Source organism: Oryzias melastigma, linkage group LG5 (genome assembly GCF_002922805.2).
Source record: "Oryzias melastigma strain HK-1 linkage group LG5, ASM292280v2, whole genome shotgun sequence".
Taxonomy (NCBI): domain Eukaryota; kingdom Metazoa; phylum Chordata; class Actinopteri; order Beloniformes; family Adrianichthyidae; genus Oryzias; species Oryzias melastigma.
In genome coordinates, this window is record NC_050516.1 from 15,030,275 (window position 1) to 15,044,007 (window position 13,733).

The 13,733-nt window shown below is 40.4% G+C and overlaps 2 protein-coding genes across 3 annotated transcripts in view; both read left to right on the forward strand.

Annotated features, from left to right (window-relative positions):
- The first annotated feature begins 33 nt into the window (after positions 1-33).
- On the forward strand, positions 34-4,968 carry mkrn2 (makorin, ring finger protein, 2). Of its 2 annotated transcripts, none has more exons than XM_024270567.2 (10): positions 34-199; positions 1,652-1,780; positions 1,869-1,981; positions 2,057-2,188; positions 2,268-2,443; positions 2,523-2,588; positions 2,666-2,814; positions 3,209-3,319; positions 3,389-3,533; positions 3,611-4,968. In XM_024270567.2, the coding sequence occupies exons 1-10, from the start codon at positions 174-176 to the stop codon at positions 3,776-3,778; spliced, it is 1,215 nt and encodes a 404-aa protein (XP_024126335.1). In that variant the 5' UTR covers positions 34-173; the 3' UTR covers positions 3,779-4,968. The 2 variants fall into 2 exon arrangements, with proteins under 2 accessions (XP_024126335.1, XP_024126334.1); XM_024270566.2 differs by lacking the exon at positions 34-199 and adding an exon at positions 347-478.
- A 1,718-nt stretch (positions 4,969-6,686) lies between these two features.
- The window catches only part of LOC112145475 (protein FAM107B), a 19,708-nt gene continuing 12,661 nt past the window's right edge, over positions 6,687-13,733 (forward strand). Inside the window, exons 1-2 of the mRNA XM_024270725.2 lie at positions 6,687-6,987; positions 11,631-11,706. Coding sequence (XP_024126493.1) covers positions 6,964-6,987; positions 11,631-11,706 — 100 coding nt within the window. The 5' untranslated portion in view covers positions 6,687-6,963. The remainder of the gene's footprint in view (positions 6,988-11,630; positions 11,707-13,733) is intronic.

Below are 13,733 nucleotides of genomic sequence, written 5' to 3' on the forward strand. Positions count from 1 at the left end.
AAAAGAAAGAGACACGTCGATGTAGTTTTCATGACCAGGTCGTCCACATGGGGTGCTGATGCTCCATGGCAGGCGGAACCTTCCTTCGGGGTCTGCTGCTCCCCGTCGGAGTGGTTAGAAGGGAACACCAAACACAACTCCACTGACTGCAAAGTCTGAAGTCCGCGAAGAAGATGAGCACCAGACAGGTGACATGTAGGTAAGTGAGCGCTTCTCTGACCGTCCACCACACATTTGCCCCTTCGGCTTGCTGCCCGTGGCAGACTCAGGGTACTGCGCGCGCGCGCTTTCTTCGTGCTAATGTTTTTAGCTGTTAGCTTCGAGGCTCAAACTGGCTTAGACTCACCTGCTTCACCGAATAAATCAGGGGAGCGCCACAGCTCAATTGTGGGACGCTTCTCGAATCGATCGGTAACAATCTCAAAATTTGCGAGTTTATGGGGTATGGCTCACGTGTTACCATGGCAACGACCAGCAGGTGAGATTCAATTCACCACATTTCTGAGACTTCAATAAACGGTCCTGAATGGTCATGAGTGCCAGTGACTCCTTCTTTATTTAAAGTCAGAAATATTTAGGTAAACGTAAAAAAGAAATGTGTCTACCACACTGCAAAGCTGAAAACCCTTCTTATATGGAAAATATTCCTTTATAAATTTATCACAACAGCATTCCCCTGAAACAAAGCAAAACGTTTTTGAATATGTAATTACACTTTTGTAAACTCTTTAACTTTAATTGTTGATTTTCAGAATCTAATTTTAGTTTTTGTAAAAATAACTTCTTTTGATGTAAAAATAAAACATCTCCCCACAGGATTAAAACAATCATATGTGGCTTCTCTTTATTGCCCTAAAAACAAATATGAATGTTTACTTTTAATATATGACACAAAATAAACATGGTTAAAACAAACTCAAAGTGGTTGTTCCCAATAATAATCATAGGTTCTTTCATAGAGCAAAGTACAGAACAAAACATCAATGTGTTGGATAATAAATCATATGAAGTTAGTGAGTTACATATGATTTAAATTTTAGCAAAATATATCAGCAAGAAGAAATTGACAAACTACATTCCTGATTCAAATGCTTTCTTTAGAAGCTCAAATTATTCTGACAGATTTATAATAAAAGTTTAAAATAAAATACTATATATAACAGTCAATTCCTTTTATTTACCAGCTTTTTGTTACTTTAAATCTTTATTGATTTCCTTTGTATAGAAACAGTGCAAGTTTGATTGTTAAATCACTTTACCATTCATGATCTGGTATTAATAGTTTTTTTGTTTGCTGTTTATGTAAATTTTTGTAATGAGAGGGCAAAAGAATAAAAAACTGGATGGAGAAGTTGATGCATTGGAATAGCAGTATTGTGTGCTGGTAATTTGCATCACCCTTGACTTTACTTAATTTTTTAGAAAGTAAATTACCACTTCGGTGGTAAGAAACTTTTTGACCTTTTGAGCAAACCTTAAACCTAATTGTTGCTTTTTACAGTCAGAAATAAGGGGGATTTCAAAGACTAATTAAAATATAAAGTTGCTATTGGTCAGCGTTCTGGCAACGTTCTGAAAATCTCTGCTAAGTGTTTGCTTCAGGTTACAAAAGTTGCATGTCAGCAGGGTTTACAGGTGTTTTGTGTTGCAGGTATTTTATCCATGGAGTGTGCAGAGAGGGCAGCAGGTGTTTGTTTTCTCATGACCTAACCAACAGTAAACCCTCTACCATCTGCAAGTTCTACCAGAGAGGAATTTGTGCCTACGGGGAGCGCTGCAGGTGAGACCACACCCACATGTTTTGCCTAAAAGGTTCTTCCAGAACCCCCAAAAAATCAAGCAAAAACTTGTGTGTGTTTTATTTTTAGGTATGATCACATCAAACCTCCATCCAGAGGTGGTGGTGCTTCAGAGGAGACCACCAGTGGAAGTAGAGCCAGCCGAGGAGAAGGGAGGAGGACGCTTGTGCTAAGGGACAGAGGTGGGGCCTTAGCTGCTTTGCCTTTGAAGCAGATGAATTTGGCTTCTTCACCAGTAACGTCACCTCTTCCTGCAGCTCTGGGTCCTGACGGTGCGTTTGGGGGATCTTCAGATGGTCTTGGGCTAGATTTCTCGGCAGCAGCAGCAGCTCCACAGTCTTACGTTGATGCTATCAGAACTGGGCTTGATGCCTCTGCACAGGATCAAGGTTGGGCACAATTCTACTCCTGTTTGGGTGGTGGTTTTGAGAAGTGCCATCCAAAACAGATTTTTTTCTGTTTTTGTAGTCCCTCGGCCGCCGGCTGAGGCTTTGCAAGACACCGCGCCTCTGTGTCCATACGCCGCTAGTGGACATTGCTTTTATGAAGATACTTGTACGTATCTCCATGGCGACCGATGTGATGTGTGTGGGCTGCAGGTTCTACATCCCTATGACCCCGAGCAGAGGAGAGCACATGAGAAGGTGTGCATGGTAGTCTCTGTTTTTCTGTAACCTTTCTGACTGTCTGCTTTGAACCCGTCTCTCTCATTTCCTGTTTCAGACATGCCTCCTCGCATTTGAAGCTGACATGGAAAAAGCGTTTGCGGCTCAGCTTAGTCAGGACAAAGTGGGTGCTGTCAGTCCCAGAAATGGATTCTGTGGTGCTGGTGGTGGCAGCTCTGACCCTCGCCGTTTTTTGCTCAGGTGTGCTCGATCTGCATGGAGGTGGTGGTACAGAAGGCAAATCCTTCAGACCGGAGGTTCGGCATCTTGTCCTCCTGCTGTCATGTCTTCTGCCTGGCTTGTATCCGACAGTGGCGCTGCACCAGAAGCTTCTGCAACAAGATCATAAAGTGAGAACAGCATCCAGAGTCTAGGAAAGGGTCTGGAATAGAGTGTAGACTCCTATTTACAGTAAAACTGTGAAAAGATAAGTAAACTGTTTATTTGGGAAACTATTGATCTTAAAAAAGATTCTATCTTTTTATAAATGAAAGTCCACATTTGTTTTAATAACTTAAATCAAAGTCCAACTTTTTTAACATAACCAAATAAAGTAAATTTTTTTTGCATAGGAGTTTTATAAAAAGTAATTAATATTTAACCAAATTGTATCATATCAAGATTTGTGCTGATTAGTTCATTAGAAGTTTACCAATAAATATCCCTCAAAGCTTCATCAGGGTCCTTCAAAACATCTGTCTTGAGGTTTTGTGTATCCTGATCGTGATTCACTCTGCACCTCAGATCGTGTCCAGAGTGTCGGGTGGTCTCAGAGTTTGTAATTCCTTCGGTGTACTGGGTGGAAGACCAAGACGAGAAGGATCACCTAATAGAGCTCTTCAAGTCTGGTGTCAGGTAAGCTTCCTGTCTGTGCCACGGTCACTTCCTGTAAGCCGTTGATTTTTAGTGACTGTGTCTTTGCAGTAAAAAGGCCTGTAAGTACTTTGACCAGGGCCGCGGCTCGTGTCCTTTTGGGGGAAAGTGCTTGTATCTACACGCCTTCCCAGACGGAACCCGAGCAGAACCAGATCGACCTCGGAAGCAGCTGAGTTCTGAAGGGAACATCCGGGTAACAAGCTGCACCTGTGTGCTTTTATCAGCTGGGATTTGTAGTTCAGTAATGCAGCTTTGGCTTCTTATCTTTAGTTCATGAATAACGTCCGGCTGTGGGATTTCATCGAAGAGCGTGAGCAGCATTCAGGCCCGCCTTTGCCCCCCATGGATGATGACATGATGGAGCTGCAAGAGCTTTTCATGCAGATGTCAGGGCCAGGCCAGGAGGGACCAGACCCTCCACCCACTGCACACCAGTAAAGGCTGCCTTTCCTGGTCTCCATGGAAACCTATGGCACATCAGGACTAATGCTTTAAAATAAGTGGTTATGTGAGCTTGATTATGACATAAAATGTTTTATGGATTGTAAATATAAGTCAACACAGAATCATAGTGCAGTGAGACTTTGGTGTGAAATGTATAAATGTATTCCCATGCCTGAGTGAAAGCTGCAACAATTGCAGTGAGCACAACCGCACTGCAGCCATCCGTTTATGAGTTTATCCTCCAGACAGCACTGAAGTTCACTGAGGAGCTTCTTGTGAAGCAGTTCCACAATCTGAGGAATGAGAAACACCCGAATGATGATACAATATAACAGCCTTTCTGTTCCAACTCTGGTTTGGACTCAGACTCAGGACCAGTTTGTAGGCTTACCAACTTCTTAGCTCAATAAATTGGTTATCAACTGGCACCATCTCTTAGCTAGAGGCAATAAAAACTTCACATTTGTTTTGTCAACATGAAACAGAAGCTAGTTTATTTTTGGTGGAACATCAAAAATGGTACATCTTTAGTTGAAAATGAAGATCCTTCTAACTTCACAAACCACCAGCCTGTCCTGAAGTCTCTAAAATGTATTTAGAAATTTAATCTGATGAGAAGAACCAGAAACAGTGAAGGTTTTCATGTCAGCTGTATAAGAGATCTGGAATCATTCTAGAAAGTGATGGAACATCAACAAGTTCAGATTCCCAGTTTCTTCATTGGTATCATTGTTAACTTTGCAGTTTATTTCACTATTTCAGAATTCATATTTTGTTTTTTTCTTATTGCACCAGACAAACACAACATACTCCATGATTTGAGGATCTACTGTTGACTGTTATTTATGTGTTAGGACATTAAGCTGAAGCACCTTTTTGAGGACAATGAGAGAAAAAAATCATCAGTTATAGACAATTTCAAGAACTATTTACATTTATTTGTGGTTGCCATGTACTTCACCATCTGTTTGTACTTTTGAGCTTATTTACCCACAATCTAATGGTGAATTTTAAATATATAGCTTCTGTTTTAACAACCCGACTGCCAAAACTGTAAAAAAAAAAAGAAAAAAATTGAATGTACCTTTTCATTGTCACTGTTCATCTTCCTTGTGCTTGACTCTGCAAAATCTGCAGCAATAAAAGTTTTTCCTCAAAAAGGACTTAGAGGGAAAAAAAGAGAATGCAAAGTTTGGCACATGTATTATTGTGGTTCTCCTGAACATGGAGATGGGACAAACATAAACACATGTGAGCTACAGTGTTACACCCCAGTTTTAGATTTTAAATGGTTTGTTTCAAGCAATCAAAGCAAGGATAATGCACATGCAACGATGTTTACATCCATACAAAAATATGTCGGACATAGGATAACTACGATTCAAATATTAGATTGCTTGAAAGGGAGAGGGGGGAAGCAAACTTGTATAATCCCACCCTCCCCTTACATTTTCATGAATTATCAATATCTGCCTGTTCTTAAGTAACAATAATGACTATGTAAGTAGACATAACACTATTTCTGACTTCATTATAGTATATGTAGTTAGTCAATGATAAAAAATTAAAGGAATCAACAATCAAATGTATATATATATATATATATATATATATATATATATATATATATATATATATATATATATATATATATATATATACATATGTGTGTGTGTGTGTAGATTATTTTTTATTAGAAAAATAGTATATATTAAGTATCAGATTGGAGGATTTTAAATGGATGTAACATAAAGGAAAGAAAAAATAAAACACCTCAATGGCTCAAAGACTCATAATGATCAAAGGGATACAAGTAGTTTGGTATATATTTACAAAAAGAGAACAAAAATGACCAAATATCAAAAGAACCGTGCCCTATAAACAGAAGAGAAAAGCCAGTTCTTTTGCTGCCTTCTGGGGTTGTGTTCCAACAGAAACTCAGCATTTAAATGTTGCATTGTAGATCCTCACCCAATCAGGTGCTCTGGACAATTAAAGAGAAATCTTCAAAACAAAGATGGCAGAAGAAAAAATAGACAAAAGACCTCCTTCTCCTAGAAAATAATAAACTGAGACAGAAAACAATAAAAAAGCAAAATACATATATATAGTTTACAGATTGGTTTGCTTGACAACCCCTCATTTCTTGTTGTTTTGTGTGAAGCCTCAACCAAATAAAACCTCATCCATCCATATACTTAATATTTTGTCTGAATGAAGATTATGAGTTTATGCTCTAGCAGAGGTCAAGGTGGACAGGTTTTTCTGAGAGTCTTCTTTGGCTTGCTGTCAGTAATCACTGTACAGAGTTCCTTTGTTGACCTCCAGTTGTAGATTGTAAATGGGCTTATGGCTGCTAACAGGTGTCTGGTGCACCTTAATCCTGGCATGGGGCATATCCCATTTTTGTTTTTATTTATAAGTGAATGCATTGAACATCTGTTCAGTTTCAGGGGAAACCAATTTTGCAGTGTGGACAAAAAAATCAAATTCAGGACAATGAGTCTGAAGGAGAAACACAATTTTTGTGGCTCAGAAACTTTTTGCAGATCGGCTGAGAATGGAACTCAAGATTTCTAAATTAACAAAGCAGCTAGATAGTTTAGTTAAAACCTAAGTTGTGAAGAGCATGTGCTCTATCTGGAGGAAATCTTCAACGTTGAACTTTTCCTTTGGATTTATTCATTCTAGACTTTATAATTATTTGTTATTAAAAGTTGTATGAAGTTCAAACTTTCTCTTTGCTTTTTCATCTTTCTGGTCTTCTCTCTCCGCTCTCCGGCTACGTGTCACCTTCAGTCAGATTAATCCCTTCAGATCACCTTAACTCTTCGTCGTTGAGAGCAGAGAGTCAGGCAGGAACAGGTGGCAGAGACGCCTCCTCCTCCTCCTCCTTTTCCTTTTCCTCCTCACAGTTGGACTCCCAGACTGTGTCAGGTCGCACCGGCTGCTCTCTTTTTTGTTTTGCTGGTGTGGAGCTGGCCTGACTGCCTCGGACTGAACAACAACAAGGCAAAAAATCCCAGAAAGTTGAACCAGGAGGAGGACGAAGGGGAAGCACAGAAGGAAGGAGACACCTCTGTCGCTCTTGAACTCTTGAAGAGAAAATTAGGACAGGAAGGTTGCTGGACTGTGAACCTGCTGCCACAAACTAACCAGGGAGGCCCAGCAAAGGCAGAATGGGAGCTTCTTACGGAAAGAAGGTCAGTGCTTATTGTTTCTCAGCCTCTCGCTCTGCTTTGGTTTCTTACTGTCTGGTGATTCCATTCATTTCTTGGTTTGTTCATTAATCGTCAGGTGATGCTGTGAACGTGGGTTCACCTGCTACTGGACACGTTCAGACACAAATATTTTACTTTCCTGTTTGATTTTTCTATCAGAACCCATTGGAACAAAAATCTGAGCCTGGAGTTATCAGACTTCACCAAACAAACAGAATCAAGTTGATCAACAATAAGTGATAAATCACAGAGCAGACCGGAGGAAATTCTGCTCAAACAAGCCGACCTCTCATTGCTCAGGAGGCCTGACAGAGGAACATCAAGAGTATGTCTTTAATGGACTCCCATGGTCCCTCACAGATGTTCATTGTAAATCCATGATCAGTTTGTGGCAAAAACCAGGCTGACCTCAGTCTTCATGGGGAGTCAAACAGTGTCAGAGAGAAGTCTTTTATCTGAAATCAAACGTCTTCAGGTGATAAAAGGGAAGTTTATATGAGCTTCACTTTTATTTTATTTTGAAACTGCTTGTTCTGCAGAGGTATACTTCCTGTCTGAGTTTCACCCCTGAATTCTGTTTCCAGTGGCCTCAACAGTTGCCTGTTTGTCACATGTTGCTTGAACAAAGTGAACAATTCTCCAGCTTTCTCAGTTTAAACGTTTTGAGCTCAATAACCTGGGCAGTTTTGCTTCTTTGCTCACTTAGTGCATTTTTTTTCCCTTCCACATATTTTTTTGTGTAGTCCATTTGTTTCTTAAACTATTTTAAAGTTTTCTAGCTGCAACCCGAAGTCAACTTTTGTAGGTTTGAGAGGATGTCTGCCTCCACGGAGTGAAGCAGGAGACACCTCAAGTGTTTCTCATCAGAGGTAATAATTTTTATCACTCGAAGGTATAGTCTCAGAAACTCAGAGCATTTTAGGGTTGGACAGCCTAATTCTTGTCCCCAAGATTTACCAGCTTTAATGTTTGAATCTCTCCCCTTTCAACTTAATAAAATGTTTTTAAATGTCTATGAGATGGTTATTACACGTTTTGAGGATCAGAATCTGGACTTACTGATGCAGCTTCCTAGAAATGGATTGAAATCTGGTTGTTCTATTGGTTGTGTTGTTGGTCCCTCAGCTGTGAAAGGCAGAACACATGACTCGCTCTGATTTGAAGTGAGACCAAAGGTCATCACTTTCACTGTCATGTTAATGGTTTTTAATTTTTTTTTTTTTTTTTACAAAGAGGAAAGTGGTTCCTTTACCGTCCTTGGAGTTTCAACCCAGTGTCGGAAACCTGAGTGCGGGAAAATATTTGAGCTATGAGGTGTGCCTGAGGTGCACCTGCCGCGTGGGGGGTGTGGGGTAGGGTTGTGTTGGGGTGCGCCTGTTTCTACAGCAACCAGCAGCTGACAGGAGGCTAGCCAGGAATGTGGCCTCATGTACTGAGAGGGGTTATTTTGAGTTTCCCGTCAGTGTTATCTCACAGCCGAAGCATGTGTGTTCGGGGTCTTACATAAGCCCGAGCCACAGAGAGGAATGTCTGTAACAGATATGGGGGTGAGAAACCCTCCCCTCTCCCCCCAGAAACAGGTGAGTTGAACCATAGCCAGAGGACACCTTTGGGTTGTTGATTATTAAAGATTCTCACGAGGCCCATATGCTCAGATTTTTGCAAGTCTTTATTAAATAACAACTATTTCATCTTAGGTCTCATAGTAAAAATATAATTTCTCAATATTCCTCTTTAAAAGAATCAATGATAATAAGAATAACTGCATGTTTACATGTACTGATGATTTGTTGAGAGAAGCAATGAATATAAATCTGATTACATTGAGATGTTTCAGACAAAGTTTCAGTTTTTAGGCTCAAACAAAATTTTTCAGGAAAATTCTCACAAACTTCAAAGGAAGCTTAGGTAAAAAAAATAAAATAAATAAAAACAGTAGAAAAGTTAAGAGCTGCATCTCAAACTTTACAAGCCTCAGTTTGGTTATCTGAATTTTAAGGGTATTGCATCATTAAAAAATAACGATTTTGTATGATTAATGTTAAAAAAATAACATCTGAAAAAAACAAATGGCTAATAAAACAATTAAATGTATGTAAACATTTAATATTAACTGTTAAACATGGTGGTGGAAGTTTTATGATATGGGTTTGTGTTGCAGTTGCTGGACATGGACATCTACAATGGGAAAACCCACGTTTCATGGTCTTTTGTTTGACCCAGGAGCTTAGCGTCTGAAACACAGGCTTGAGTTAAGCTAGTCACAGTGGGATTTAAGAGTAAGACTCAAACACAGGGGGCAGGTTGGTGTGAAGACCACTTAAGAATTGCACAAATATGACAACAAAAAGAGATTTTTTTTTTTAAATTAAAGTTAAACTGAGACAGGATCACTAACCAGGACAATAACCTTCCAATTGTTGTGCCCCTGAACTAGCGTGATTGTGTCAGTGGAACCTATTGTACTGCTCATCGAAGTGTACAAAACCCCAAGGAGCTTCTAGAAAATGAGAACAAACAGCTTCAGTTGCAATAAGAAGAGAAAATAATCTTCCTCTAAATGTCTGAGCAGTGAAGCGAGTGGAGTTTGTTGGTTGTGCCATTCACACAGAAACAAGAGTGTGTTGTTTCAGTCGGAGCTGCTGAGGAGGCCAGCGTGAGCCTCTCAGCGTCTTTGTGCAGACACAATCGGGGCCTGCTGCTGGCCAATCACGGCTCAGATTCTCTCTCTCTGTGAACAAGTTCATGAACCAGAGTGGGAATCAGGCCTGTGGAACCAAACACAGCAGAGTATTTTCAGCTGCACTTATGCAACAGCCCTCATTAACTAGGAGGATTTGTGACAGAGGGCTCCGCTGACCCGGGCTCCAATTGCTGACAGGTCACTGGTTTGTGGTTGGTGTGTTTAACCCGTGGGTGCTGTGGGTCTGTGTGTCGTGACCGTTGGCGGCAGACTGAAGCCAGTTAAACGGATAAAAGGAGGTGAAGCAGCCAAAGAGGCAGAAATAACAGATGATGTGAAGCTGCAGGCATTCCTGAAGTTCACAGCCAAAACACATCCGTCGACATGAGCTGATACACCAGTCAAGCAAGATCAAGTTATGTTTCTGTGACAGAAAATTGGTAATATCTATATTTTGTTGTTACTGTTTAAATAAATACAGGAAACTGGGGTTGCATCAAACTTAAAAGTTTAATGAAGCCAAAATTGAGTCCAGTCTTTACGATAAGTCTTTGAGAGGTGTCAGATTGAAGCGATGCTTATGGTATATCAATATGACATAGACATATACATAGAATGACTTAAATTTCAGTGCTCCACAGAGAGTGAAGGGCCGGATTCGTAGTTTCTGGTGACAGACTGCAGTAACAGGCGAGCCCACAGAAGGTGGCAGCAACTTTCTATTGTCTGCTTTTGAGGTGATCAAAATGCAGCATCAGTTTACTGTTGAAGAAACGAAGCTTAATCTGAGTTCTTTCAGATCTGATTTTAGATGCTGCTGTCTTTCCTTCAGACTGTTCAACTGACCTCTGCCACAAAGGCTTTCAGGACCTCAAGATCCTTCAGTTCTCTGGAAGAAGGGTCAAGAGGTCCCGCTCTTCATGTCTTACAGATGATAGTCTGCTTTCAGATCCTTCATCCAGATTTTTCTCCAACCCCAAGTCAGACGAACCCCTGTCTCCTGCATTTCTTCCTCTTTCATACTCAGAGACTTTGTTTTAGTTGCTAGGAGCGACTTCATCAGGCTGCAGCATGCTGACAAGGCTGCCACTGTCTGTGGACCACACTGCGTGCCCCCCTCCTCTCTCTTTGGGGAGAGGGGATGAATGTTGTTTACAGGATGGAAACTGGTGCTATAAGGAGGATCTGCATTCAGTTTTGCAGAGATTTGAGCTTCGAGGATGAACCATCAGCCTGGGAGGATTGGAAACATGTGTCAAACATAATCAGTCTGACCAGCAGCAGAAAAACTAGTTTAAATTTTAAAACAAAGTACGTGTCTTGACTCTCTCACAAGCAGCATGTTTTCCTACGTTTTAACTTCCTTCATAATTCACAGATAAATCATGGTAAAGAGCTTCTGCATAAATATGGAGACTGTTGCCACCACAAACCAAACCCTGGATACATTTTTAATAATGGATCGATAAATACATTCGTAAAAAACTCATTTGACTTTTTTTTAATTAATCAACAATGATGGAATTTTATTAATTAGAACCACTTGAACTGTCTTGGTTCTGTTGCAGAGGAGGATGATCTGCATCTAATTTTTTCCATACATCTTCTGGAATGAGACAGTTTTAACTCAGAGGTTCAGAATGCCCATTCTGAACAGTAGCTTCCTACAGTAAAACACGTCACATCCAGATTACCATGCACCTGTAGAGGCTTAGATTTGCTCTTAAGATACACATCTTGTTCAAGGTTGATGTTCAGGGTTTGCTGTCAGACATACTTAAATGTTACAGATCCAGCAATATGGAAACTTTGGGGACTTCATGAACCAAGCTTTACATTCTCTCTTTGTTTGTTTTGTGTTTTCACTGACGATCTTAAACCTGCCAGAATTGGTTCGGCTTGTTAGCTTGGATCTCATCCTAACTGTGCTGTTTGTTTTCAGAAGTCGTACAGCATTGATCACGAGCCTCCACCGAAGCAGCAGTGTGTGAAGAACGGGAAGCATGCAAAGGGCAGAGGTAGGTTTCTCAGGTTCCTGAGAACAAAGAAGCTCTGACCTGTGAACGCTACAGTTGGTGTGTAACAGGCTGTAATAGGCCTGTTTATTAGAGACCAGCTCTGACATGGTTGATTGCTCTTATTGCAACACAGGAGCAGATAAAAGCTCTGAAACCAGACCGGATCGGAGCCGGAGAGCAGTTAGGTGACCTTTAGAGACAATATACATAAATAACCCAATCTCTGTCTAGGAGCATTAATGTGCCTATTCCAACTGACTTTTAAATCTTGATTTAACACATAACTCCCTTAGGGGTTACGTAGGGTCGGAATTCCAGGACGGAGAAATCTGTTGTATCTGTTGGCCTCTATGACACTACAGATCCAAGTGACAATGGAATAAGCCAAGACCTGTGATATCTTCATGAACAAAAACCAGCTGCTTTGTGACGAACAGTAAATGCTTGGACAGCAGATTTGAGGTGAGATGTTGTTACATCCTGCTGTAGCCTGGCCTCCTTTTCCATTCGGTTCCCTTCGGCTCACCTGGCAGGTGTGGCCAATCTGCCTTGATTGGCAGATGGTGTTTATTTAAGACTGAGGCGGCCACACCAAGCCAGGCAGGGAGCAGAGCAGCAGGCTGGGTGGTGGTTTGTGTGGTGTTGGTTTGGGTTACTTTTGTCCTCGGCAATCTTAGATTGCTGGGTTTTGTTGTGTTAGTTTGGGGTTGGGCCTTGGTAGTTCTGATTTGCGGGCTTTGTTTAATTTGTGTTGATTAGGTAGTTTTGTTAGGCAGCCCTTAGCAGGGAGCTGCTGACTCCGACGGTTGTCATGGCTGGGTCAGCAGTCTCCCTGACTTCTTTTTCTTTTGGCCAAGGTTCCAACTCTGTTTTAGTTTTATTTTTTTAACCTTAACCACTAATTTCTTTGCTTCATTTCAGGACACAGGTTTTCCGTTTATTTAAATAAACTGTGTTCCTTTTATGTTGGTGTCCAGTTTTAATGTTATTGTCCCCTTTGATGGCTATCCCCTAGACTCTGGGCCAGTTTGCCCATTGGGGATGTAACAGATGTCATACCTGCTGGACAAAAAGGATCAGTGGAAATAAAGTCTGAAAGGCTAAAACCTTGCAGACTCTAATTATGTAGTGGTTGGTGGGAATTACTTGCAAGTGAAATAAGATGGAATTCCGATGGGTGATTTTTGTCGAAAACTAGAAAGTCCATTAAGTCTGTTGGGGAAATTTGAACTCATTGTTATGACACGGGTTATTTATACTCACAAATGTTGGAAGTTATTTTTAAACCCCAAATTAAAAACTAGGCCTCATATTTTATCCAAGCCTGCATAATTCCTTTTGGGGTCACAGGGTTGCTGGAGCCTATCCAGCTACTATTGGGCAAAACCAGGAAACACTCTGAACAGGTTGCCAGTTTATGCTATGGGATATTACTATATTTGCATTGAATTTTTGTTGGTGCTCTAGAAAAAAAAGCAAAATAAAAACCTGAAAATATTTCTTTTGAGTTCAACAGAGAAATTTAGTTGAAACTGTACAAAAAACAAAAACTTTGTTCATTTTTTATTTTATGCATGTATGGCCTCCTTCATAAACATTCCCAGCATTTCATCTAAAACCATTTCTTGACTGAATTTTATCTTTTGTGGAAATGTTTATTTAGTTTCTTAATGGATTGTTTAAATAATGCTTTCATAGTTTAAATGTTATTTATAAAATGCACTCACCCATCTAACATAAAGTTTCATACTGTGTCTGGATATATTTGACTTTTCCTGTGAATATGTGATGCTTGGTGTCACACTCTCATACCTCTGTTACCAGCTACTATTGGGCAAAGCCAGGACACACCCACATTCATCAAGAGGGAAATAGAGAGGAGTGGAGGCTTTGTTGATTCAAAAACAAACTTCTGTGGATTTCTGCTTCCAATGAGGCATTTACAGAGGATGTCTTACTCATTACCTGACAGTCCAGAACTGTTATCACCACTGAAAACTTCCTCATCTACTGGAGAATGGATTTTT